General features: G+C 45.1%; 1 protein-coding gene across 1 annotated transcript in view; it reads left to right on the top strand.

Annotated features, from left to right (window-relative positions):
* PLCH2 (phospholipase C eta 2) overlaps positions 1–26,715 on the top strand; it is a 393,529-nt gene that overhangs the window by 11,358 nt on the left and 355,456 nt on the right. Inside the window, exon 2 of the mRNA XM_019511675.1 lies at positions 20,096–20,611. Within this exon, the coding sequence (XP_019367220.1) occupies positions 20,500–20,611 (112 nt within the window). The 5' untranslated portion in view covers positions 20,096–20,499. The remainder of the gene's footprint in view (positions 1–20,095; positions 20,612–26,715) is intronic.

The following is a 26,715-nucleotide window of genomic DNA, read 5'->3' as shown; positions in this document are numbered from 1 at the left end:
ACTCCATGTTCAGCCCCACACTACCATCCTCCCCCTGCTCCACATTTGCTTAGCCACACACCGCTCGGCATTCTTGACGGGCATTCTTGATGCAGCACTGGCTGGAGCCACACTCCACTGGGAGCCACGGCCCCCAAGAGCGTTAGGGACAGACAGACACACAGACAGATGGATTAAGCCCTTTATATATAGAATTGGGGGAGTACAATCAAAGGAGTGTCCTGAATTACAGTCTCTGCCCAAATTTCCCAGGAGGTTGTGGTGATCTGCACTGCTCCAGGCTGTTGGGTTGAACTGGCTTTATTTGACTTTCCTGTAGCTGTCGTGGAGATCCAGAGCACCTTAGAGCAGTGGTTTTCAGCTTGTGGTCTGTGGACCCCTGGGGGCCCACAGGGTCTGTGAAAGATGACTATGTTCAATCAAAAGTATGTGAATACTCACTTACAATTCAAAGGGGTCTGCACGTCCATTTGAAAATGTTTAGGGGTTCGCAAATTAAAAAGGTTGAAAACCACTTCCTTAGAGATTCAAAAGGAAAACAGGTCAGGAAAGGAAGGGCGTTTTGCATGCTTCTTAGGGAAGCCAAAGGCAGCAGAGACTGCTGCACTTCCCTGCCCCTTCCAGGTTTGTATTGCAGAGACTTACTGTGGGGAGCCTTTCATTCCCAGTAGTCGCATTTAATCAGTTTTAATACTGAAGAGTTGTTTTTCCATAGTGATCAATCAGTCCATGACCAGTTGCTATAATTTACTTATTTCTCCTATGATCTTGGAATTCTTAACATCAACTTTTACAGTAACACAATCAACAAAGGCCTGGTGGTGCACTAATGCAGGGGTTGTCAACACATACTCCCAGGGGTACTTGAGAAGGCCCTAGGGGATACGCGAGGATGGGCAGGATAGAGTGCTGCCACGTAACGTCCAGTGTTGCTGCGCATGCACCACACACCTGGCTGGATGCCGTGGGTTGGGGGGCGGGGTACACTGCTCTGCATCCAGCTGCTGGGGGTATGCTGATCCAAAAAGTTTGAAAACCCCTGTACTAATGCTGGGTTATGAAGTTTCTTTTCTGGTATATGAGTGTTTCATTACGTCAAAATATAGCTAATGGTTTTTAATAACAAAACCAAAATTTGATGCACCTTTTTTGAGACTTCTAGTTGCAGCAGTACTATGCAGTAGCCTGCCATTTAGTTTGAAACCAGTGATGGTTCTTTTTGTTCCTTCCAAACATTATCTTGTACTATATAATTGCTGTATTTTCACATTGCTACAGCTCCAAAAGTCCCTGACTTCTTCTATAAATAATACAATCTTGGCCATTAATGACAGACACTTTGATCGAGGCTCCTTTTTAGATATTTTCAGTTGAAAGGAGAACTGAAGCAGGGAACTCTATTGATTCCTATTTGTAGCAATTGTTATAATATCATTATGCCTTGGATGCATCTGGCTTATCATCAAGACATTTTTATTCTTTTTCTCTTGATGGAATAGAATGCCTGTTTTATATGCTTCACCTTTTCAGTTTACTGACTGTGCTTAAGTTTGTTATTTATCATGATATATATTTATATCAGATACATACCACAGCTACTTGCCATAAATACTGCTGCAGCAGAATGAAGAAGCAGATAGACCTTCTGTAAAAGAAACATTTTTAACTTCATGTTTTTAAAACCAAAAATGCTCTTTGCAGTATTATTACCCATAAAAGCTCAAAAATAAGGGGTCTAAGTCCCCAAATTGATAGGTAGTGTCTTTAAGACAGCCTCTCCTTTTGCCTCTAGATCCCTTTCAGCATCTTCCCCAGTTAATCTAAAATGGAAGCTAGGGATGAGTTGCAGGGGTGGATTGATCCAAAGGACATTTAAGTTACTAGACTCCAGTGGCTTTGGATCAGACCCTTGGATCAGGAGGGCATGTTATTCATTTATTGTTTATTACAGGTTTGGAAAAGGGCATAGGTGGAGATAGGTGAAATGTTTTTGACAAATTGTAACCCTCTGGGTTAAAATCCATGGGGAGCAAGGCACAGGGGACACAGTGGTGGAAGTCTACTACAGACCTCCAACGCAGGACCAAGAGCTTGACCAGGAGTTTGCCAGGGAACTGGCGGAGGCCGCACGCTCCTGGTGCATGGTTGTCATGGGAGACTTCAACTACCCAAACATCTCATGGGAAGAGCACTCGGCCAAATCCGAGTGGTCACAAAGCTTTCTCTCATGCGTGGATGACCTCTATCTGATGCAAGAAGTTGATGGGCTGATGAGAGGTAAAGCGCTGCTCGACCTGGTTCTGGCAACGGGGACGACCTAATCAGCAACCTAACAATCAATGGGAAGCTGAGTGACAGTGACCATGAACTGATCACCTTCACCATCCTCCGTAAAGCTGACAAGTCAGTCAGCAATACAGAAGTCCTTGACTTCAGGAAAGCTGACTTTGACAAGCTAAGGAGGCTTGTCAGAGAGGCCCTAAAGGGCCACAACCCAAAGGGGAGGGGAGTTCAGGACGAATGGTTCCTCCTCAAAGGTGCGATCCTTGAAGCGCAAGCAAAGTCTATCCCATCTTGAAGGAAGGGCAACAAAAGGGCACAGCAGGCTCTCTAGGGAACAAGCGGACCTCCTCTGTGTAAAAAGACAGACCTACAAAGGATGGAGGCCTGGATCCACCACCAAGGAGGAATACTCTGCTGTGGTCCAGACCTGCAGGGAGCAACCCAGGAAAACCAAGGCTGTGATGGAACTCCAACTGGCTACAAGTATCAAGGACAATAAAAAGTCCTTTTTTAGATATGTGGGGAGCAGGAGGAAAAGCAAGGGCAACATTGGACCCCTGCTAAACCAGATGGGACAACTGACAGCCGGCACCCAGGAAAAAGCCAACTTGCTAAATGGGTACTTTGCATCGGTCTTTCATCAATCCCATGGGACGCCTCTGCCCACTACAGGACAGGGAGGCCTGGGCAAGGGAGATTCCTTACCCTCCATCAATGCTGACCTCGTGAAGGAACATCTTGACTTTCAAGTCAACTGGCCCTGACAGTTTACACCCCAAGGTACTCAAGGAGCTGGCTAGCATCATAGCCCAGCCCCTGGCACGGATCTTCAAGAGCTCCTGGTGCTCTGGTGAAGTGCCCGGTGATTGGAAGAAAGCCAATGTGGTGCCTATCTTTAAGAAAGGGAGGAAAGTGGATCCAGCAAACTATAGGCCTATCAGCCTGACCTCTATCCCGGGGAAGGTCTTAGAAAAGATTATCAGAGAGGCCATTCTTAACAGGCTAGCCTATGGCAACATCCTGAGGAATACCCAGCACGGGTTTGTTGTGGGTAGGTCTTGCTTGACCAATCTTATTTCCTTCTACGACCAGGTGACATATCACATGGAGAAATGAGAACAGATTGATGTTGTATATCTTGACTTTAAAAAAGCCTTCTGTCTGGTATCCCGTGATCACCTCTTAGTAAAACTGGCTAACTGCAGCCTCGGCCACACCACGATCTGCTGGCTGGGCAATTGGCTTCATGGTAGGACCCAGAGGGTAGTGGTTGACAGAAGTCAATTGTCGTGGTGCCCGCTGACCAGTGGGGTCCCCCAGGGCTCTGTCTTTGGGCCTATACTATTTAATATCTTCATTAATGATGTGGACATTGGTATCAGAAGCAGACTGGCCAAGTGCTGATGACACCAAACTCTGGGGTAAAGCGTCCACACCTGAGGACAGGAGGGTGATCCATGCTGACCTTGACAGGCTCAGGAAATGGGTGGATGAGAACCTGATGGTGTTGAACACCGAAAAATGCAAGGTTCTCCACCTTGGGAAGAAAAACCTGCAGCATGCTTATAGGTTCAGCAGTGCTACGGTGGCTAGCACTATGGATGAAAGGGACTTGGGGGTCGTGATTGACCACAAGATGAATATGAGCCTGCAATGTGATACTGCTGCTAATAAAGCAAGCAAAATGCTTGCTTGCATCCACAGATGCTTCTCAAGTAAATCCCAGGACGTCATCCTCCCATTGTACTGAGACTTGGTGAGGCTGCAGCTGGACTACAGCATCCAGTTTTGGGCTCCACAATTCAAAAAGGATGTGGAGAAACTTGAGAGAGTCCAGAGAAGAGCCACGAGCATGATCAGAGGTCAGGAAAGCAGACCTTATGAAGAGAGGCTGAGAGCCATGGGACTCTTCAGCCTGAAAAAGTGCAGGCTCAGGGGTGATCTGGTGGCCATCTATTAGTTCATCAGGGGTGCTTACCAGGATCTTGGGGAACATCTGTTCACCAGAGTGCCCCAAGGGATGACAAGGTCAAACGGTCACAAACTCTTCCATGACCATTTCAGGCTGGACATAAGAACTTCTTTACTGTCTGAGCCCCCAAGATTTGGAATAGACTGCCGCCAGACGTGGCTCAAGCACCTACTCTGAATGCCTTCAAAAAACATCTGTATGTTTATCTTGCTGGGATCCTATGATCCCTGCTGACTTCCTGCCCCTGGGGCAGGGAGCTGGACTTGATGATCTTCCAAGGTCCCTTCCAGCCCTAATGTCTATGAAATCTGTAATTTGCTGAAAACTGGAATATCAGCCCAAAACAATAAGGGTGCGTGTATGAAACAGTCAAAGTATTTTGACACTTTCTAAATGACAGATTTTGACTTTTCATAGGTGTCTAGGATTGGAAGTGACCCCCTGGGTCATCAAACCCAGTCCCTGCTGTTGCAAGCACTGTGTCATATAATTTCTTTAAAGAACATCTGTTGTCACTGTAAAAGGAGTTAAGTTTTGTACCTCCCCACAGTGCCTCTTGGGAAACTGTTCTGCAGCCTCACTGCTTTACTGGCTAGGAGCCTTCTGATTTCCAGCTTGAATTTACTGACCAAAATTTCAGGCTGAAATGTTAATATTAATTTTAAAATGACCTAAGCTTAGACAAAAGACTGAAGGCTATTTTTAAAGTGTTTTTAAATAATCCCAAAATTAAATGAAACAACCTGTTTGAAGTCTAACAAACCATTCAGTTTGATCCAAATTGATTCATTTTGTTTTTCAGCGCCTGAACTGAAAAACCCATTGTTCACCCAGCCGTTATCATAGATTTTGGTTTTACTGTTGATAGTTTTAATGAGCTTTCAATTTTCTTACTTCAGATATGTCTATGTCTCATTGCATCTTGTTAGATTCTCAGTGACTTTAAGGCCTGAGGTGCCTGAAAGCCCTTTATTATTACAATAATTGGTATTGTGGACACGTTCTTACTTCAGACTGTCAAGTCTCTGCCTTTAAGTCAAGTCAAGCCTAGGTTGGGAAGAAGTTAGAGGTTTCATATTGCAAAATCTACCATGAAACTGGCACTAACTGGTGCATGCAGGAGAGAACAGTTCAAAGGAACTGAACTTACATGCTTGCTTGGAGAAGGTGTCAGTGTGGGCACATCTGTGAAACAATTTGGGCATAGCCACTGGAGGAACAGTCACTAGAGACTGTCTAGCTAAGCACATCTTCTGGTACAGAACCACCTCATGCTCAAAGATAACAAAGAAAGGCTTCATCTAAAGCTTAGTAAAGCTCAGAGCTGTCTTTTGATGCTGTGGCTGAAGTGGTAAACGGCAGTGGTAAATCTCTGTCTGGTCACTGACTGACCCTGTGGGTGTAGGTGAATGACGTTCCTTACAGATGCGTGGCTAACCATGTACTTAACGCTGCTTCAGTGTCTTGACTGAGCCAACTGACTCATACCTGGGTTTCCATGTTGTGGTCTGTGGCTAAGGAAGCTGTCTATTCTTTAGCTTTCAGCGAGCATAATAGACGCTGTATAACTTTGCCACCTCAATAAAACATTGTTAATTCATCCAGGGTAGGCTTTACAAATGAACCAGTTTTAAGAAGAGGAATTCCAGCTTTTGTTCCATAATCCTCTCCCAAACCTGCATGTGGCAGGCTCATAATTTCAATACATAATATTAATTTGAAAGAGGAACTGGGTTTCTGGAGAAGAGAGTTCAGTATGTCTGTCTCATGGCAGCTTGTTAGATTCCCAGTGACTTTAAGGCCTGGGGTGCCTGAAACTAATTTATTATAATAAGAAGAATTAGAAGCTGAATTTCTTCACTTTTAGGGGGGGAAGAGGTCAGTAGGACAGCACAAAATGCTGGGGTAGATGGAATGGCCCATGGGGTGGATAACTAAAAGTAGGAAACAAGCATTTCATGTGCATTTTGTTGCCATTATTCAGAATTACTTCTCCAGCAAGCTTCTTGTCAGATCTTTAATGTGGTTCTTGGCCTGATTTAAGAACCTCATAGATGCTAGCAGCACAAACATGCAATTATCTTGTGTTCTCATTGTCCTCCTCTATCTCCCAGACAGATTTTTTCCCTAGAGAGCAGATCTGCTTTTTAGATTGATCAAACTTATGTTCCTTGGTGCAGTGTACATGCTGTATCCTTAAGTGCCAAAAGCATCCTGCCCCTTTACTTTAGCTTGGCGGGAGCTTCCTTGCCACATACCCCACCTAAGACAGGCTCTGTTCCAGGGTTGGGGCCCCTGGACTTGGCTTATTCTTTTGAATCCTTAAACTAGAAAGCAGCTGTCCAATGGCAGGTGCCTTGTCAGATGGTTTTGTCTTGGGTTAAACCTTGCAGCAAGCAATTCTCCCCTCTGCTTCAGGGCTTCTGTCTGACAAAACAGCAAGTATCATCCTCTGCTCTTTTCTTGACCTGGCAGTCCTAGCAGGTGCTGCATAAGGGAAGTTGCTGGAGTAATTATTCATTTATTTTATTGAATAGCAAAGGCCCAGAGTCCATGCTTAAGGGCCATGAAATGAGAGAGAACTGTACTTTGGCATTTTGTGGGTTGGCCCTGTTGAAAAGTTCCCCTTTCTTATAGTGAATACATTAATTTATGCTTGTGTACTCTGGAACCTTTTGCTGGATACAATGAGCATTCATCAGCTGTGTATCTGAGATCCTAGACTGCCAACAGCTAAAGAAGATTCTTTAGTTCAGGAAGTAGGAACTTGAACTTTTGGAGCAGAAAGATTTTTTCATCTGTTGCAATGAAGCTCCTAGATGTAGCCAGGGTTTTTGGTTGTAGGCGTGTTGGTCTAAGGACATAAGCAGGAAAGGTTCTCTGAGCAGATGTAGTATCTTTTATTAGACCAACTGAGTAGTTGGAAAAAAGTTCTTAGCAAGCTTTTGGGTGCAGTCACCCTTCTTCAGCCATAGCGAGTCTGAGACTGCCTGCCTAGATGTAGACATGAATTTCATGGAGACCTAATGAAGAATGTTTAGCTTTTGAAAACTTATCCAACTTTATGCTAACTGCATAGTTGGTCCAGTACAAGATATCACTGTAAGATATCCTTGCCTCTCGCATTCATTTCTTGTAGTACGCCAGGCTGGCGGTCATTTAACATGACTATGGATATGGGCGGAGGGATTTGGGCAAAAGCAGGCTCCTGCTTGAAACGTTGAGACTGTTTTTAACCCTGTTAGGTCCTTTGTTGTAGGGATTGGGTGCATCCCAACTAGGAAAGTCTTTATCAAAGCTTGTGTGCATTGGTCCCCCACCAGAGTGAGGCCAATCCCTCCCTGGATTTGTCTCTTGCAAAGGCAGAGTGCAAGCTGAAGTTGAAAGGTGAGGTGTGCACTTGCTCAGATTCAGTTCTGTTTTTTAAGAGACTGTTTCTAGCTAATATGAAGTCTTGGGTGGAGGCTTCCACTGGCACAGATAGTTTTGTTTAAAAATCCAGGGAGATAGTGATCTGAGAAATTTTGGTGATCATTCCTTAAAATATCCATCCTCCAGCTCCAGCTAGTTTAACAAAACAGCAGAGGTTTTCACAAGAACATGTCTGAGTGGGTTTTGTGATGTGCTGCAGCAGTCGTTCTTATAGGCTCAGTTTTGCTGTGTATTTCTAGCAGTTTCAACAAAGCTGCATTAATTTCACCTATTAGTAGGGTTATGTGCCTAATACAGAAAGGCTTTAATTCATGCCTATAGCATTGGCTCTGGCCCACAGGGAAGGAATGTTAAAATGCTCAGGCCCCTGTATACAATTCTGAGCAAGCAAAAACACGGGTGGACCTGGGCCCGTCTTTGTTGGCTTGTGGCTACATTTACATTTTGTTGTTTTGCTGCATACAAAGCATTAGCTACCTTGCCTCTGAGGGGCAACATGAAAAGCATAACTCAGTCATACCCACAAAATACTGGTCAGAGCAAAGTCCTCTGTCTGACCTCTCTTCCTGTGGACAGTCAAGGAAGGAGGTGCTGTTGAAATAGCCTGTGGCAGTGGGAAAAGATAAGCAAGTGGAAGAATGTGCATGCAGAAATACTGCCTGGAACCTCACTTTACCCTCTGCCTTTTCTGAAGGTATCTGTTGGACATGGAAATCAAACTGCAGAGCCTGAAGAGTCTTCGCTCAATGATCCAGCTACTAGGCCCTTTATCGTAAGAGCTTAGATGTTGATCTATTTAACATGTGTGTGACATTTGGGGCTAATGACACTGTAAGTAGATAACTCCTAAGATGCTTAAGGCACCATTACAGCATGACTAAAATCACTGAGACCCACTCAGAGAGCTTGCCTAATAGAGTCATGCCACTGATCTAAAAGCTCACCATGCTCTTTGTAAAAATAGCTTTGTTCCCAAGTCTGTCAATCCATGATCAGTGCAAGTCACTCTAGGTGGTACAGAAATTGTTTAAATTTTGTAATAGACACAGCATTCTCTCTGTGTCCTCTTTCTCCTTGCCCCATCACCAGCAGGTCACAGTATTTTTGGAGTCTCCAGTTTTGAAATCTTTTGTGCTTGGCCTCTATTCTGTGAGAAGATGGCAGAAGAGTCAGACCTTAAATGCTGCTCTTTATATTACCTTTCATTTAGAAGCTAAAAGTTCTCCATGGATTTTAAGGAATTAAGCCTTCCAATAACTTCCAGTATGAGAGAGAGAAATATTATGTTGATACTTATAGGTAGGCATTCGGGGTCAGAGAAAGGAATTATCTTAGCCTATGACAGGACTGTAGGTGCTTGGTGGTGGTAGCCCTCTGAGATCCTGCCATGGAGTGTCATAGAAGTGCAAGCTATTTTTTTCCTCTCGCATGTAGATTGTTGGCTGAAATCAGCTCTTGGAATTGCTTGCTCACCCTGGCTGTACATTTAAACCAGGCTTGTCCAACATATGACCCACAGGCCACCATGCGGCCCACGAAGGCATTTTCTGTGGCCCGAGCTGCTGCAATGGGAAATGAAAGTAAACACGGTTTACTTTCGTTCCCACCCCTTGTCCCTCCCCCAGCCACTCAGCAGCTTCTTAGTGGCTGCTGAAGGGCTGGGGAAGGGACAAGATTCCCACACGCACCGGATTAGTGCGGCGCGGCCCGGCCAGGTCCCTCTCAGGGCCGGACCCCTCCCTGGCCGGGGGGGGCGCTGGCTGCAGCTGCTGAGTGGCCCCGCCTGCCCCGAGGAGACGGTGCCTGCCCGGGTGGCCGCAGCCAGTGCCGCAGGCTTGGGGCAGGTGCAGGATGGAGCCTTCATGGGAGAACTTTGCCGCCAGGTGGCAGAGGAGCGGCTCCACTCATGGGCCTGGGACACGACGGTCACTGGTGGGGAGGATGCACATCCGGGAGCGCCGGTGCTCCTGCCCCGACATGAGCCCTTGCCTGTGCCCTGCGCTGCCAGAGCGGCCCTGCGCAGGAGGCCAAGCAGCAGCCGCTGGCACTGCCGGCCCATGCCTGCCTCCTCACCTGCCCACTTCAAGCCAACCCCACTGTCCTCCCCTGTCCCACAGCAAGGTGGCGCCTGCTCCCCCGGCCAGTCTCCCCCCGGGCGCTGCGGCTCTCCAGGCCTGGCCACCCATGCGCAAGGCCGCTTCTCATGTGCTGCTGGGAACGGGAGGAGCCCGGCCGGGTCTGTACCGGCCAGCAGAAGCGGCAGCGGAGCCGTGTGCCGCTCGGGACAGGATGAGCCTGCACTGGTCAGTCCCGAGAGGCACACGGCTCCGCCGCCGCATCTGCTGGCCAGTGCAGACCTGGCCGGCCTCCTCCCACTCCCCAGCAGCACATGGGAAGCCGGCTTCAGTTGCATGCTGCTTTTCCTGGCCGGTGCCGACCTGGTTCTGCCCAGGCGGGTCCTGCAGCACCATGTCAACCCCGGGCATGGCACCAGCAGGCCGGGCGGGCCCCAGGTCAACCCTGGCCTGGCCCCGCGGCTTCTCCAGCACCAGGTCAACCTGGTTGTAGCCAAGCAGCTCCTGCAGCACTATGTCAACCCAGGTATGGCAGTAGGCCGGCCGGGCACCAGGTCTGTAAAAATACTGTCCAGTGTTTAGATTGTGTTTGCTTCTGTTTCTCTTTGTGTGGGATTGGGGGTTCAACTTGTTACTACTTGTTAAAGATGTGTTACTAACAAGTTATTAATCCAAAAAAGTAAATCTTCTTGAAGATTATTCTTAAAAATGCCCATATTTTGTTGCTTTGATTAGTTTCCACTCTGGCTGATATCTTTTCCACATTTGATCTGTCGATTTCCATTATGCTTCTTTCATTCATTGAGAAGTGAGTAGAAGTGAAAGTGTTTATTTTAGTCAAGTGTTTCATATTATTTCATTCTTGCTTTTATATTGTTTTTATTTTGGATTTTAAACCACATTTCCAGACCCATTTCATTGTCACTTCCTGCAACTTCATTGGTGTCAAAGGTCACGTGACATCACTTCCTGATGTGATGCCACTTCCTGTGAGGTGTTTGAATATGGCTCGCCAGCCCACTGTGTGATTAAAAAGTTCGTGATCTGGCCCCACATTCGAAAAGGTTGGACATCCCTGATTTAAACCATGCCCCGTTATTCTGGCAAACCAAGTCTGCCTTGTGCATTGAAGTTGATATTGTGCATCACACGGTGGTATCTTGTCAGTGAATCACTTTCTCATGTTTACAGGAGCTTTGAGTTTCTTGTCCTAGGTATTTCTTTGCACTAGAGCAATTTTTGCAGACGTTTGGGGGCTGGGACTACATAGTCTAGCCAAATAACTGGCTGAACTATTCATAGCGCCGATCAAGAACAGCCTGGTGGTCCTGGAACTCTGTGCTCCCTTTCTCTGGGCTGCTGTTGGATTTTAAATCTCAGGTGTTAATTCTCTGCTTAAAATGATATGTCTGTATATTTCCCAGGGCAGCTGGATATTTGGTGGTGGAGGACGGTCTGTGCTGCATGTGTGAATTTGATCCTTTTTAGTGAGCATTTCTGTTCAGAACTAGTCTTGTTATCTGGCTGGCTAGACCTGACACATCCTGACCAAGTTTCACCCCTTCCCAGTTCTCTAAAATAGGCCAAATAAGCAGAGAGAGCATGCGCAAATGAAAGTACTTCAGGCATGCTTGCATTTTTTCTTTTTAGATTTTAGAGCATCAAGCTGTTTGTTTTGGCTAGTTACAGTCATGTTGGAAGTACAGTCTTGTTTAAACCTCCAGTTGCTTTAGATCTATCTGCACCTACCTGGGAGGTTTGGATTTGATTTAATTGAGTCTTCAAATTGCCCAGACCTGACTGTACATTTTTTGTGCTGCAGAATTTCACATCTTAGTGTATGGCCTAATGATACAATTAAGGGATAATTACACTGACTGTGTGTGCTGAAAAATTACTGGAACAATGCAGGAAAAAAAAAGATTGTTGTTGTAGTTGAGTCAGATGACTTTTTCAGTAGATAAAAATATTTGCACCCCCAAGGTACCTAATTATAAAGAAAGGTTAACACTTAGTTACGAGATGCATTTATTTTCCTGTGTTCTACCTGATCTTCATGCATACTGAATTGGAACCAGGCAGCTGTTGGGTGCCTCTAAAAAATGCTGAGCGCCCTTTGCTTCCACTGTTTTAAGTATGAGTGGATGGTATTTATTGACGTGCTGGAACAGACTGTTGCTTACAATCCAGAAGATAATGGTTACTATGAAGTTGATGGATGGAATTGGAACAGCTTTGCCGTAAACCATAATATCCCCACTTCTATTACCAGAGATTCCAGAGGTAGGGACTTGTGCTTGGTCCAGCTGTTTGAGGACAACAGAGGCTGCTAACCAAATTCAGATTGTTCATCGGACCCAGTTTTGTTCAGGTAGCCTTAAAGTGGCTTACTGTTTCCCTTACACACATCATTTCCATGCAGCGGTAACTGCCTGTACTGCTGATGACAGGTAGACAAGAGCACATTAGGGAGAACCTCCACTTTTAGGATTCCTGGGAAAAGCCAGAAGAACTGAGCAATTTAGGGATGGAACTGTGGCCTTTTTGCTCTTATTTCCCAATGTGCATTAGACAATGACTAATGGCGGTGGGTTAACAGTGTGGATTGATTTTTTTCTTTCTTTTGTTCTCTAGCCCCTCCCTCCCCTCCCCTTCCCCAGGTTGTGCTATGGGATCAGTTAACTTCCAGACTGGCATTAACTTGTGAACCAGCAGCATTACAAATGGGCAAAGGTTAAGTTTTCATAAACCAGAAAAATTGTTTAAAAAAATTATACTTTAGACCCTTCTTCATTTCTCTTCTCAACTAGACTCATGTATTGCCTTCCCATATTGTGGAGTCTTCAGGGCAGGGCCCCATTTTCATACATGTTGGCATAGTCCTTGCTCATCTTCAGGATATTATACGTATAGGGCCAGATTGTATGGGGTACATGGGCAGGGTTGTAGCTGCATTTCAGATGCCTGCAATGGTACCTCCTGAAATTGCACTTCTTGATTGACTCCTTTTTTCCGTGGCATGCAATCTGTCCTATCATTTAGGGACTCCTTTTCTTATCTGTGGAATAACTAGGTTTCCCTGGGCATAACTGATAACATGATTCTGGTTTTCAGAAGGGTGCTTGTCTTGAATTTGTTGGAGGTCTCAGAGGAGAAAAAGTATCTCCTCTCTTGGAATTTTATTTCTGTATCCTGCAACTTTAAAGTGCTGCCAGAGCTGAGCTACTAGACAACATTTGGCTTATCAGCCAGCTTCCTGGGCCTTTCTTTCCATAAGATCTTCTCATGTAAGGGTTATGATCCTCTGGCTGCTGAGGAATGTGTGCTTCTGTTAAAATTAAAACATTATAATTTTCTTTTGCATGAGATGCTGCAGTGTGCCATCAGTTCCAGGCTTCACATGTGTCTGTGACTTGTCTTAAAAGTAGAGCTTCTGACACCAAGGAGCCTCCTGGCAACTCAGGATAAGCAAGAAAGAAGATTGGATGCTGCAAAAAGGAGTGGCTTCTACACAGGCTCTTTCCTGTGTTCACTTTCTGAAAAGTACTGCAATTATAAATTTAGAGTTATAAAGCAGTGGTAAAATTCCTACTATATAAACTAATGTGTATAAGCAGTTTTAAGATTAGAGTGAATAATCTTAGGGCTTAATAACACATCTTATGTCTCTTTCCTCAAGGCAGGAATGTTCAGTTATATCATTGATCAAAAATGTAAAGCTATCTTGGTGCGTAGACATGCCCCTCTAGTTCTAGATGCAAGATCTGCTAAGATTTGCAAGCGTTCTCCATGGACAGATTGTCCGGTCTGGCAGAGGGAGACTCTAGTGTCATCTTTTCCATTAGCTTTGTTCCCTATTTTATGTTTAGCCAAATTGTTTTGCGACATAGCTCTGTCTGGTGCTTGTTTGTTGCGCACCGGCTGTCCCCACAAAAAATAGAATGCTACATCACACCCTAAGGTGTGGATTTACCCATTCGTTCCAGATTACTAAAACAGCCTGCTTTCTGTCTGAAGTTGCTTTGGATGTGAAATACTTGCCCGGACCTGTATATTATCTTGCTTGGAATTGCCCAGCAAATGAATTTGCATTCTTTAAAGTGAACAGCATGTCATGAGGAACAGCATCTGAGGTTAGAAGCAAACCCCAAATCTCAGTTGCTAATGCTTTAAAGTATATCTTTTTTTTTTTTCTTCCTTTGGTGTCACTTTTTTGATCTTTCTTCCTTTTTTGATCAGCTTTTTGATCAAATTATTCAACTTAACCTAATGTCTTGTTTTAGTGATTTTTTTTTTTTTCTGTTGTTGTGCTTATCATCCACTGAAACTATTGTATTTACTCTGGGAAGGAAATCAAAGCTGATGTGAGGGCTTTTAGACAACACATAGTGATTGTCTAAACACAAAAATATGTCCTTTTTCAAGTGAGACTTTATATATTGTAGTGATCAAAACAATGGCAAAGGGATTGGTAATGGGATAGTGCTTTCATCTTGCAGGGCTGTATATCCTGCCTTTGTGATTTCTGTCCCATTCTCTTCACAGGGACTGCTGGGTATGAGATGATAGTAGGTTATGGCCCAAAACTTGAGTTACCAGTTCAGATGCTGCTCACATGGGCATGACCAGAATTGGCTGCTCTCTTAGTGTCAAATGAGCTGGTGGGTCATTTTCTCAGTGTAAAAAAAACCCCTTGTCATTAAAATGTAACTGTAGACCCCAGTTCAAGAAAGTATCCTCTTGCAAGAGCAGCATTTATTATGGATATGCTTAACTCCTGTGTAGTAATCCAATGGGTGTTAAGTGCCTGCATAAAATAAAGCACATAATGCTTCCCAGTGTTACGGACCACTCTTAGTATTCTGAACCAAGAAACCGTGACAGAACGGCTCTGGAGACTTAATATTTCTTTTCCTCTCAGTAGTGGCCTCTCTAGTCCAGGCTGGCAGGGATGGTGTGTAGGAATCTGTTACTTCTTCCATTGCTGTAAGTGTTTTGGGAATTAAAATGATTTAATATGCATGTTGTAAGAGCATTTGGAGGCCAACCATATAGGGCTGTCATTGTGCTAGGTACTGTATCAATGCAGCAAATGGCAATGGGGGATGCAAATGTGGTTGGAGTTTTATGATAGTTACCTAGGCCAGACTCTCCTCTCTCGTGTAAATGTTGAAGCGTCAGTTCTATGGAACTTTTGGCCCTGGGTTTCAACTCAGATCAGCAAATTGATCAGAGTTGATCAATTGATCTGCCTTTTGTGAGGATCCCTTGCCTCAAACCTGGAGCTAGAGCTACTGGGTACTGTGTTCAAACATGCTTGCCTGGCTTTGTTACAACTCCAGCAAGCTTGAGGACCTGGAGCCCATGTCAAGAACCTGGGATCAGTCTGGTGGTGGTTGAGTGGTATGGGCTGATGAGTCCCTTGCACTACACATCTGTCCAGCCACATCCTCATTTGCTGTAGAATCCTATAGCTCCTTTTTTAAAATTGGAGATATGCCAGTTTACACCAGCTGAGGATCTGGCCACTGGCTCTTGCCTGGCTCTGTTGGGAAGGCTGCTTTGTATGCAGTCACCCACAGTGATTGAACTTCCTGGAAAGAAAATGCAACAGAAGGCCTCTTCAGTTCTAAAGCAAACAGGAGTGTTTGGCAAAGCAGTTGCCACCCAGGTCAACTGTGTGAAGGGTGAGTAGACAGATTTTGACTCGTTTTTAAGCGTTTCCTGCGCTCCCAGGAGTTGTGGCTTCCTGGATGAATCTGAGGATAAACCTGCGGTGTAGATATACCACAGCAGTGGCATTTTGCACTTGGTTGGTGTAAAGTGTCATGCTTAGTGGGCTAGGAGGAGAAGTTACATAAATGCTGAAGCAGTCAGATTAACTCATGTGCTCTGAGACAGTGCCCCTTTTTTAGCACAGGTCCTTGTTGTGTTACGTGTGTGCAGAGCAGCATGCCAGCACTCTTCTAGAAAGGCAATTAAATGCTCTTATGGCGTTTTTAACTGATACTTCCATGTTGTAAAAGACAAGGAGCAAAAACATCTTGGCTGAACTCTGCAGGCACCTTTTGACCCACACTTTTCATTCTCCCCTAAGGATCAAAGAAACTTCCAATGCCTCTCTCTCCTCACTCACACCAATGTAAATCATGAGCAGCTCCACTAGAGCGCAAGGAGTCACAAAGCTCTGTTAGAGCAGATCCAGATCCACCTCCTCTGAAGGAAAAACAGGCATTTTTCTTACATGGGCCAGCAGTTTCTCCTCTTCCTATGTTTTATCTACTGTTTTTGGTTACTTGCCTGCACAATGCTCTGTGCATGGCTCAGCAGATCTCTGAAGATGCCCGCTGAAGTGGGGAGAGAAACTACAGAAGGAACAAGTTGGTGTCACTTTCCAAAACATAAGAATGCATGAAGCAAGAGCAGCACGGAGAGAGATCCTGATCCAGGGTTACATCCCAAAACTCACAGGCTTCATGGAAGTGTGCCCAACTAAGGACTAAGTGCAAATAAACGTAAGGAAGTAAGAGTTTAGCCTAGAGTAAATACTGCTAACATTACCTAAGGGCATCTGTTTTACTGTACAGCATTCACATATTTTGATGATGACATTATTGCTGAATAAGGTGATGCCATTAAGAATAGATATTGGAAGCTTTATTCTCCTTACAAAGGCTTTATATGCCCAATGATGGGTAAAGAATGCCCGCTGATTTCAGCAAGAGCAAGATATGGATAGGGCCATTAATCAGTGTGATAAGTAGCATATGTAATATAATTCCTAGATCTAAAGTGAAGATAGAGTGACAGCTTCATACATGGATTCTGGCTTTTTTTTTTTTTAAAGATACATGGTCGCTTGCCTAATTTTTGTATGCTGAGTTATAACAGCTGCATTTCTAGCCATTGACATCTCCAGTTGTCTGATATTAGCGTGTGCAGTTGCAGTTTATGGCTTTTTTGGCTGCTCTATGTAATGCTACCACAGCCCTGTTTCCCTTTGTGTGTGATAGCTAGCATAACTCCATTGTTGAGGTTATTCTCTTCTTATTTCTGTTCCAGTAGCACATGGAAGCCACCAGTGCCCTTGGTGCTAGGAGCCATACAAACAGATAACAAAAGACTGCTCTTGCTCCAGCTTACAATCTGAGTATAAGACAAGACAGCAGGTGGATACAGACATAAGGGAAAGATCACAAGGAACCTGTTAAACAGGAAGGAAATTGGTGCATTTGTCACATGGGGATGTATATTTTGATGTATGGTAGTTTGAATCGAAAGGGGATTCACATTGTCCTTGCTCTTCTGGGATCTGTGTTGCTGAAACAGGCATGTACAGGGGTTAGGCACTGCTTTTTCCTGTACCTCCCACACTGAGAGGCAGAGACAATGTTGTTCTTTCTTTGACCACCTCTTCATCAGCTGCTTGGGATTCTGGAGCGCTCCAGAAATGCCGTTACAGAGGGCTGGTCAGGCAGGGAGTGGGGGAGGGAGGCAGGCTTTATGTTTAGTCTTTTCTGTTCTTATGTTTGCTAAAAGATGTAGCTAGGGATATTTGTTAGGGTACAAGTAGAAGCTTGCAGAGAGTTCCTATCCTTGAATACAAGGAAAGGAAACCAAAGATCAAAATTGAGCAATAATACGTTAAAAAGAGAGATGGATGCTCAGTGTGCGTGAAGGAAAGTCTGGGCATCTGTTAGGTGAGGTTAGTGCTAGTGAATCCTGGTGCGCTAAACCCCCTTTAGAGAAGCCCTGAACAGTGGAGATGAGTAACTTTGAGTCTAGCTTCCAAACAGCCACAGCCAGTGAGTGCTGGGGTAAGTTCTCCATGCTGCTTGATACATTTTGCTTGGCCTTGACCAGGAGGGACTTGACCTGGGTATAAGGAAGCACAGGAGGGGGTTCATTTTCTAAAACCCTTTCATTTGGCTAGTAGAATGGCCATCAAGGGAGCTGGTTACAGATGGCTCTGGGGCTCAGTGCGTCTTGTGGAGAATGACATCAGCAGTCCTTTCAGTAGTTTTGGTACTGTGGTTGTGCCTACAGTCTGTAGTCAGGGATGGACCCTACCACACAGCGCACACAAATCAGAAAGTTATCCTGTAGAGCTTACAGATATACAACTGTCTTGCTGCCCAGCTGAGTGGGCTACTGTTTTCATAGCCATCCCTGCTCTCCCAAGGGATCTTTTGGCTACTACCCTCACTGGCTGTTCCTTGCCTGGCTTAATATTACACAGCCTTGTTGTAAGTGCACGAAAAATAATAGCTACAAACTTGCATGTGTGAAGAAAGAAGAGTCTGTCTGATGTAGTTATCCTTTCTCTTAGCATCATAGAAGAGGTTGGAGGGGGCATCAGTGCATCTATAGCAGGCATAGGCAACCCCGGGCACACAGGCCAAAGTGTAGCAGACAAAGGCATTTTGCTTGGCATGTGTACCTTTGGGCAGATGGTGAGGAAGGGGCTGGGGCTGCGTTGCCACAACGAGGATCAGGCCCTTCACAGCTCTCCTGCCATCCATCCCTAGCACACCAACATCTTACAAGTTGAGGCTGTGGATGTTTTTTGGCACTCTGTGCAAAACATTGCTCACCCCTGATCTATAGGATGATGTCTGTAGCTGAGGCAGTTTGTGTATAGATAAGATGTGCCCTGTAGTTGAAGGAGAGAAGGATTTGGTTGCAATGAATACAAAGAGTATATAATAATTATACTCAATTACACTAGTCTAATTATACCAGGAGCTTGGCCTTGATCTCTCCTTTCCCTCTTCTGGGAAGAAACTCCCAAGCAGAACTATGTGAAGAGCTGATCTTTCAGTTTTCTCATCAAACCAAAATATGGGGGAAAAATGGGCTTGACCCAAACCAGAATTTTTTCAGTTTTCTTGACAAAATGAAGAAATAAAAACCTGTTTGCATTCAGGTTGAATGAAATGTTGTGTTTAGTCTTTAACTTTTTTAATGTTTGTTTTATCCTGTTTAAAAACAGCTTTTATGAAATTTCATCCAGGCTTGAAACGGACTCCGTGTTTTGATTAAAAAGGTTTGTCAAATTCAGCCTGAATTTATGGAGGGTTTCAGTTCCCCTGAAACTGCTTTTTTGGCCAGTAAGTTGGTTGCCAAATAAAATTCTTTCAGCTCTGCTCCTGGGTGAAGTGATTCCAGAGTCAAGGGGTGGCCTGGCCTCTGCTTAGATCCCATCTCGCCTGGGTGTAAAAAATGCTATGGCATCATTTGTGTCAAGTTCCCACTGCATGAATGCTGCTAAGCCCTGGCATCCCATATCTGAAAGCCTGTGAATTTAGCTCATTGTTTGGGGATTATTTTGCTGACTGGCACACTTTTTTTTTTCCCTGAAGGGAGAGTGGCAAGACAGAAAGGGGGGAAAAAGGCCTCTCCCTTTTAAGTGGTATTTGCTGTAAAAGGGACGCCATTTTAATCAGATTTCTTTTGCCATAAACAAAACGCCCTAGTCCCTCATCTTCTGAAAAGTTGGTAGTGATGCCTCATTGGCATTTTGTTTTAATGTTAACTTCAGACCGGATCTCTCCTTTCACAACAAGACATGTTGGGACAAGGTTTCATGGCTCAACTTGTAATTATGAGCTGGCGGAAACTCCTTTGGAACTGAATTGTTGCAGCATTAAAGTAGAATCCCAGAGTCCTGCCATTTCTCATCTTTGCTTTGGAGCCAGCTCTTGGATCCCTTTCACAGAAAGAGGTCCCAGAGATGTGCGGGATTTAAAAAGCCACGTCTCTTGCAGCCTGTGGAAAAGGGATAGTGTGTTAAGAGACGGGAAGGAGGGGACGCACAGGTATGGAGTCTGGTGACAGTAGGTAAGGGAAGAAAAGGGATGTGAAAGCTATGAGACAGTGATGTTTCTTGATAAGTAAACAAATGTCACAGCAGATGGTGTACACAGCTATCTTGTGCCTATCAGGGACTGCAAGCTCTTACTCCTGAAAAATGATTGCTGTTCAAGTATATGTAATGCTAAACTGCTATGGCAGTGAGAGGAAGCTGATCTTTACAGAACTTGAAGCTGGCAGAATCAGTCTCTCCCTGCTTCCACTTAGATGCTCTATAAATGATACTACTTACATGAAATGTCACAAGGCATTGGGAGCCTGCTTTGGCTCCCATCTGTGCATGGGAGGCATTACTTTAGCAGTATATCTGCATAACTGTGATTAGTCTAGCCCATAGGTGTAAGCAGATGCAGAGATTTGACCACCATATACAATTAACTATGGCACTGTTGTAAGTTTTGTTCTCTATAACACCCTAGCTCGTGTAATTTCCATCCTTAAAAAATGTCGTCTTTTCTAGGTGCGCAACATGCAGGAAACACTGGGAGGATACACTCAATTTTAAGTCCCATCACTTTAATGCCTGCAGGAAACGCAAAGGCTAAGACATTTGTGACATCAAGACTGAAGACAGTGGTCATTTTACTTTAGCATCAGTGACTGAACATTTATTCCTGAAAACAAATTGGAGGTGTCAGTAGGAGTATTCTGGCTATGGCATAGTTGGTTTACCATACCAAAGAGGAGATTTTATATGGCTTTAGAAGAAACCAGAAAGAACATCTCAAATTTTGGACTTCCAGAGATTGTTTTATCATTGGGGCTGAATTTTTTAGGGAGATATATGGTCAGCTTCCAATCTGAAATAATTTGTCGTGTGGTTCAGAGTGGACATTCTGAATAGGCAGTTTCTGACAGCCTACAATGTCTCTGCCCTCTGCAAAAGCCATGCTAAGGGATCCAGCTCAAGGAGAAGAGCTGCGACTTGTCGATGGAAACTGTTGCCATTTCCTATCTGCAAACCTCATCACAGTAGGTAAGTGAAAGCTGATTAGTCCCTCATTTTGTTGTTGTCTACTGATAACTTGTGCTTTTTCTATGAGATTCTGGGGGTCTCATGCTGGGTTTTTAGTTTGATGACTTGTTGCACAAGAGACTTGCTATAGGCAGTTTATAAATTGTAGAGACAGTTTCTCTGACCTGTTTTTTTTATTACTGCTTTCATGAGGAAATTGTACAGCAGCTGGTTTACAAAGCATGGGACAGTTTCCCTGACCTGCTGTATTTCTTTTGTGCTATTCAAGAGGTGCAGAGGGAATGTGTCAGCATATGAAAGTAGTATGGCTGGAATTGGATGTGCTCCGTCAGTATCCACAAATAACTAATGCAGCCCAGGACAGGTCAGGCAGTCAGGGAGATAGCATCAGCTGGGCCCAGCAAAGTATCTGGAGTTTCACTGAAAAGTAAATGTTTTGAGAAGCTGTCATGACTAAACCTTAGTAGAGTAAAAAATACAGTAGGATGTTTGATCAATCTGTCTCTCACATATGAGCCACACTGTGGAGCAACCTCATGAACTTTCCCATGGTTTTTCTAGCCCATTCAAACTGTATTTTTTTTTTTTAACTATGCTATAGTTACATCACCACATAGGTGTTTGGTGTAGGAAGAGAAAAAAGTTAGCATCCAGCATTAACAGAAGAATCATATTTTGGGAGGCAGATTTGTAATGGAACTTGCTCAGGATTTGGGTCAGCAACCAGACTCTTACAGATTGATGCATAGGCATTTTCATGACTAAACCAGAAACATTTGGATCACATTATCTGAAAGATGGCAGCCCAGGTTTCTGCAGCAACATGCTGAGCTGTTTCTTTTTCAGAAGGAAGAATATCCATGTGTTGCCAGTCACTAATGCCATTTTTCATAGCATCTCATCAGCCCTTGTAGGTTATCTAAGTACTGACCCAAACCAGCCCAATCCTACTCATTTTGGAGGAGCTGGGAAGATTGCATGATTTATTGATATGGGTGTATTATTCTACATGTTATCACAATCTTATATTAACTTGATATCAAGAAGTTGCTAATGAATACACATAGGGGTGCACTGATAAAGATTTTTTTGGGGCGATACCACTGGCTGATTATTGACCAGCCATATTGGCCGATACTGATCTGATTGCTGATATGCAGCCTGGCAGTGTGGAGAGCAGCACCTGGCTGGTAAGTCTGTTGGGGGGAAGGGCATGGGGGAAGGAAAGTGTATATGTTGAGGGGGTGCAGACTGAGGCCACCATAGGGAGGGAGAGAGTGGACCTAGGGCAGAGGCAGTTGCTGCCTAGCCAGGGTGGGGTGTGGGATGGAGCTGCAGGCAGCTCATCCAAGGGAGAGGAGTATGGCTTCTACCTCTGTGCGCACCCAGGGGGAGGCATGGGGGCACATGCCCCCTGGACCTGTGCGCAGAGCGAGGGCAGGCTGTCCGCTGCACACTCAGGGCTGGGGAATGTGCCATCCTCTTTGTGGCAGGGTACTGAGCTGAGGCTGCACTCGGGACAGGTGGGGCGGGGCAAGTGTCAAACTGGGATGGGGAACTACGGGGGGCAAGAGGGCTACAGCACCCCCAAAATCATTGTTGTGTTCCTGTAGCCCCCTCCCAGTGCTGCCACCTGCCCCACCCCACCCCAACCTGCCCTTAGTGCAGCCCTGGTCTAGCCGCCCTTCTGGGAAGAGGCTGGCACAGGCCCAGGCCCAGAGCAGGCTGCCTGCTCTTGCTCCTGCCCTGTGCACAGACCTGGGGGGCCTGTGCCACCCATGCCTCCCCCCAGGGTCTGCGCAGGGGCAGGAGCCTCCCTGCCCCCCCCCATGCCCTCTAGACAAGCTGCCTGCTGCCACACACTTCCATGTCCCAGATGAGCAACACCTGCCCCAGCCTCAGCCCCACTCCCTCCCTCACCTTGGGGGCCTCAATCTGCTCCCCGCATGCCCCTTCCTCCCCCATGCCCCTTCCCTCGCACAGACTTACCAGCCGGATGCTGCCCTCCTTGCTGCTGGGCTGCAGTCCCAGCCGTGTTCATGCCGCAGCTGCGCACATGCATGTGGCATTTATCAGTGTCATTATTGGCCACATCAGCCAAAAAAAGCCAATTGCCGATAATGTCAATTTTCCTTTTATTGGTGCCGATACGATATGGACCGATGTATCAGTGCACTTCTAAATACATGGGAAGTTTGAGTCATTTGTCTAGAGTTTCACATTGTGCCTATATTTCAAACTAGATTAAAACGTAGGGTTAGTCTGGCATTTATAGTAAGCTCTAGACTATGGGCCTTGTTACACATTAATTTTAGGGAGCTGCTGGAGCTCTTAACCCATGAAGTGTCCACACATTATCACTTGGCAGCTTAAAGTTACACCACTCTGGGATAGGTTCATCTCTGATCCATGTTACCTAGCTTGTGTTCCATTAATGTGTGGCCACTCCTCACAGATGATCAGCCCAATTTGCAGGCCTCCAGCATCCAAGGAAGCAGTGTCCTCCTCCCCCACCCTTCTGTGTGGACAAACTTGTCACCCCCTAAACTCTACTGGCCAGGGGGTAGTTCTGGCACCAAACCAGCTTCCCCTCCTGCCCCTGGGGATGTGACCTTCTCATCCCCAGGGGTGTAAACCTATGCAAACAGCCTGCAGAGCACATGCCAGCTAGCCAGTTTGCAGGGCACAGACAGGTCTAGGAGCACTGTCAATGGGGAGTAGGGAGGAACAAGGTAGGGGGCTGCATCGGGTCTCCATGAACTGGGGTTTCCTTCCTGGGCCAGGGCCAGTTGCTTCCCCAAATGTGCCTTCCCTCACTACTCTTATCTCCCAGCCACCCTGGGAAGCATGATCAGCACCTGCCACACCCCGAACCCAAATCTCAGTTTATTAAAACATGAGACCTTCTTTAACTTACTTCCCCTTATTTCTTTTTCTTACTTTGTTTTGCTTCTCTACTTTTTCCTTTCCATCCCCATTCCATTAACTCGCCACCTCCCAGCTTCATGTTTCAGCCCCCAACCCACCTCTCATGCACCCGCACCTAGAGTAGCGATAGAAGCGTGTCCTGGCTCACCAGTCCTGTAGTGTCAGCTCAGCTCTAGCACCTAGTCAGGCCCCTGCTCATCAGCCCTCTCCTGGCAAGTCACAGCTGTGCAGGTGGGGAACAGTCGGAGAAGGATTTTAGCCTGAAGGTGTGACTACTCCAAACTCGAGCTAACACTAAAACTAATCTACATTTTGAGCAACTCGAAGTACAATGTGTATAACATGGCCCTATAACTCCCTAAATACTTGTGTTACTGCTTTTCTTTTATGGGGGTTGAAATTGGATCTGTTTTATATTCTGCTTTGTATAGAAGATGCTTGCTTTGTCAGTGTTTGTAAGTGTGTCCTGTAGAATGCTTGTGCTACAAATTTGTGGTGAATAGTATCATGAGACTGTTGTGGTTGTAAAAAAAGATTACTCCATGTGTAAATAAGGTGTCATTTGTTTCCAAAGCCATGTTAGGCAAAATAATCTCTTTTTGTAATCAGGAGCCCTTAGGCTTCAATAAATGGTTAGTGTTTTTCAAATGCACTTGACTAAGCGGGAAACTAAATATTGGTCACCAAGGTTTTCACGAAGTGTTAATCAACAGCACTAACAGGATCCTACAGCTTATGCCAATTAGTTCCAGGTTTTTTATAATTACAATCTGTGTTTGATTTCCTGATGACATTTCTTGCCATTCCATAATTGGCAATTATGTTAACCAGAAAAGGTGGCACATGTCTAAATTCATAAGTTGTTTAAGAAGGCAGAAAGAGAGCACCCTATCTGCCAGTTCTTCAAGCAGTACTAGGCTGTATGGAGCTAAGCAGCTGTCGAAGTAGCAGCGAGTGATCCAGAGTCTCCAGTGTGTGAGGGGCAAAGGAAGGGTGCAGAATTTGGGACAAGAATCACTCTTTGTGGAGAAAGAGGTCATTTATATGTATAAGTAGGGACCTACGGAGTTTGAGGAGGCTGCCCCCTGACTTTGTGGGCAGAATGTGAAGCCTGGCAGCCATTTTGCAGGTGGACCACATTTGCGCCCCCCCACTCTGGCTGAGGGCGTCTGGTAGCCCTATTCTGCACTGCTGATTGGCTGCAAGGGCTGTCCAACATCCGAGAAGGGCGGGGCCACATGAGAAGCAGCCCTCACAGCCAATCAGCAGCGAGGGGTGAGGGTGGCACCTATCTTGCCAGCAGGCCTTCGAACAGGCAGCCTTCCCTCCCCTTTCCCTGATCAGGCCAGCTGCTGTAGCACCCTGGGGAGCCAGCTTTTTATTTTCTGTTAGTTTTTGTTTTGCTTTGCATTTTTTCTCATGGATTTCACTTTTGCGGGCAATGCTGGATTTTCTGAAATCCGTTAAATCATGATTTCAGTAGGTCCCTATGCATACTGGACCCTGATGGGAGAATTCAGTCCCTGGTTTGTAGAATGGTTCGGTATAAACATGCAGAGGCTACAAAGCAAATGCAGGCTTCTTAAAATAGAAATACTGTCTACCATTCATAAAGGCAAATGTATTATTCATCTAAATACCTGGTTTGTGTATTCAGATTGTGATAGTGGCAGGCAGTGGGATTCCATTGTTCCTCCTTTTCCTTTCTTTCCTTTGCCAGAAAATTTAGCTGAGAATGTAAATCTGCTAATAATAGTCTTTTGATGGGAAAACTCGACAGTCCCTGTTAAAATTCCATCATCCGAATGTTCACATTGCGCATTCGGCTGGTAAGCAAGGGCCTCTCTGGCAAATGAGTTAATTAAGCGTAACATCCTTGCTGGATAGAGGGCAGCTTGGTGGCTTGTTGCTCCCTTGCTAATTAGCTGATCTAGGCTGAAGATCGTTAATATATGCAAAAATGAAGCTGACAGGAGAGTTAATTACAGGTGGGGAGCTATCTCCACATGAGGGAACCTGCGGCTGCAAGTAATAATGGTCCAGGCAAGCATTGGATGTTCAGTGGAATGTGAATTGGTTTTTGGGCAGGACAGGTAAATCACAGCTGACGTGAGTGCTTTTGCTAGCCCTCAGAATCAGTTTATACGGGTGAGACCTGATGACCCATTCAGTGTTGTTGTAGCTTCCTTCTAGGCTGGGACAAGGACTTCTAATAGCTTATTATTAGAAAATGGTGGAAACAGACCAGCCAGATTATGCTGAATTGTGCCAGGCACCTAAATTTTCAACTTGTTCTACAACAAATATTCCCTAGAAACCACTACATACCCCTTAAGATGTTAAATTTAAGGTTTGCCTTAAGTGCTCCAATCATCGCTGCCAACTTTTTGCACATGGAATGTGATCTTTTCAATGTTATTCTGAAGTTTTGGGGAAAATGCTAGTCACAGAAATAAGATGTTGCAAGCACATATTTATAGTGGATCAGAAACAGAGTGACTTAGATCTTGGACTTGTCACCATAAGTAAAATAAGGGAACAACTTTTGCTTTGAGCAAACAACGTAGCTGAAAGCGCTAAGGTGGGTGATGATGAGAATATGTAACTTAACAAATGCTATGATTTGGTGACATATGTGGGTGGCTCGCCAGCCTCCAAAGGGTAACTTTTCACCTGAAGATTTAGCAAGAATCAAATTTTGTATAGATGTTGCAAGTGAATACATTTGTATACAGTTTCCGTTTACTGTTGTTTCCTCTTCTCTAGTGGAAAGCAGCATAAAAATAAATTTGTCTCTCTAGGTGTTTTCACAGTCCTCAGGGCTGGATCTGTGTTAGTGTCACATATGACAGTGGTGCAGTACAGTATAAAACAGAAAATTATTAAAACAAACAGCCAGCTTGTAAAGCCTGTGTGCGAATGTAAAAGATGAATTGGGGACCTGATTGATGCTGCAAGTTAATGCACTGACTGCTTGGTTGCCCCAGAGGCTATTCTGATGCCAAGCTTTACTCTGTCAGCAAAGTTGTGCAATGTGTCAAATCCTGATTTGGTCATTTCTAAACTGCTACTGACTCTAGAGCACCGTGGAAACTGGCTGTGTGTTGAGAGATCGCGAAGACTGGGATTGTTAACTTTAGGATGAGGCAGGAGAAAAGTGTGCGTCTACCCTCCTC

This window comes from Gavialis gangeticus, unplaced genomic scaffold, assembly GCF_001723915.1.
Source record: "Gavialis gangeticus isolate Ggan-Ray unplaced genomic scaffold, GavGan_comp1, whole genome shotgun sequence".
NCBI lineage: Eukaryota > Metazoa > Chordata > Crocodylia > Gavialidae > Gavialis > Gavialis gangeticus.
Note: the sequence above shows the minus strand (reverse complement) of the source record. Positions and strands in the feature narration are given on the sequence as shown.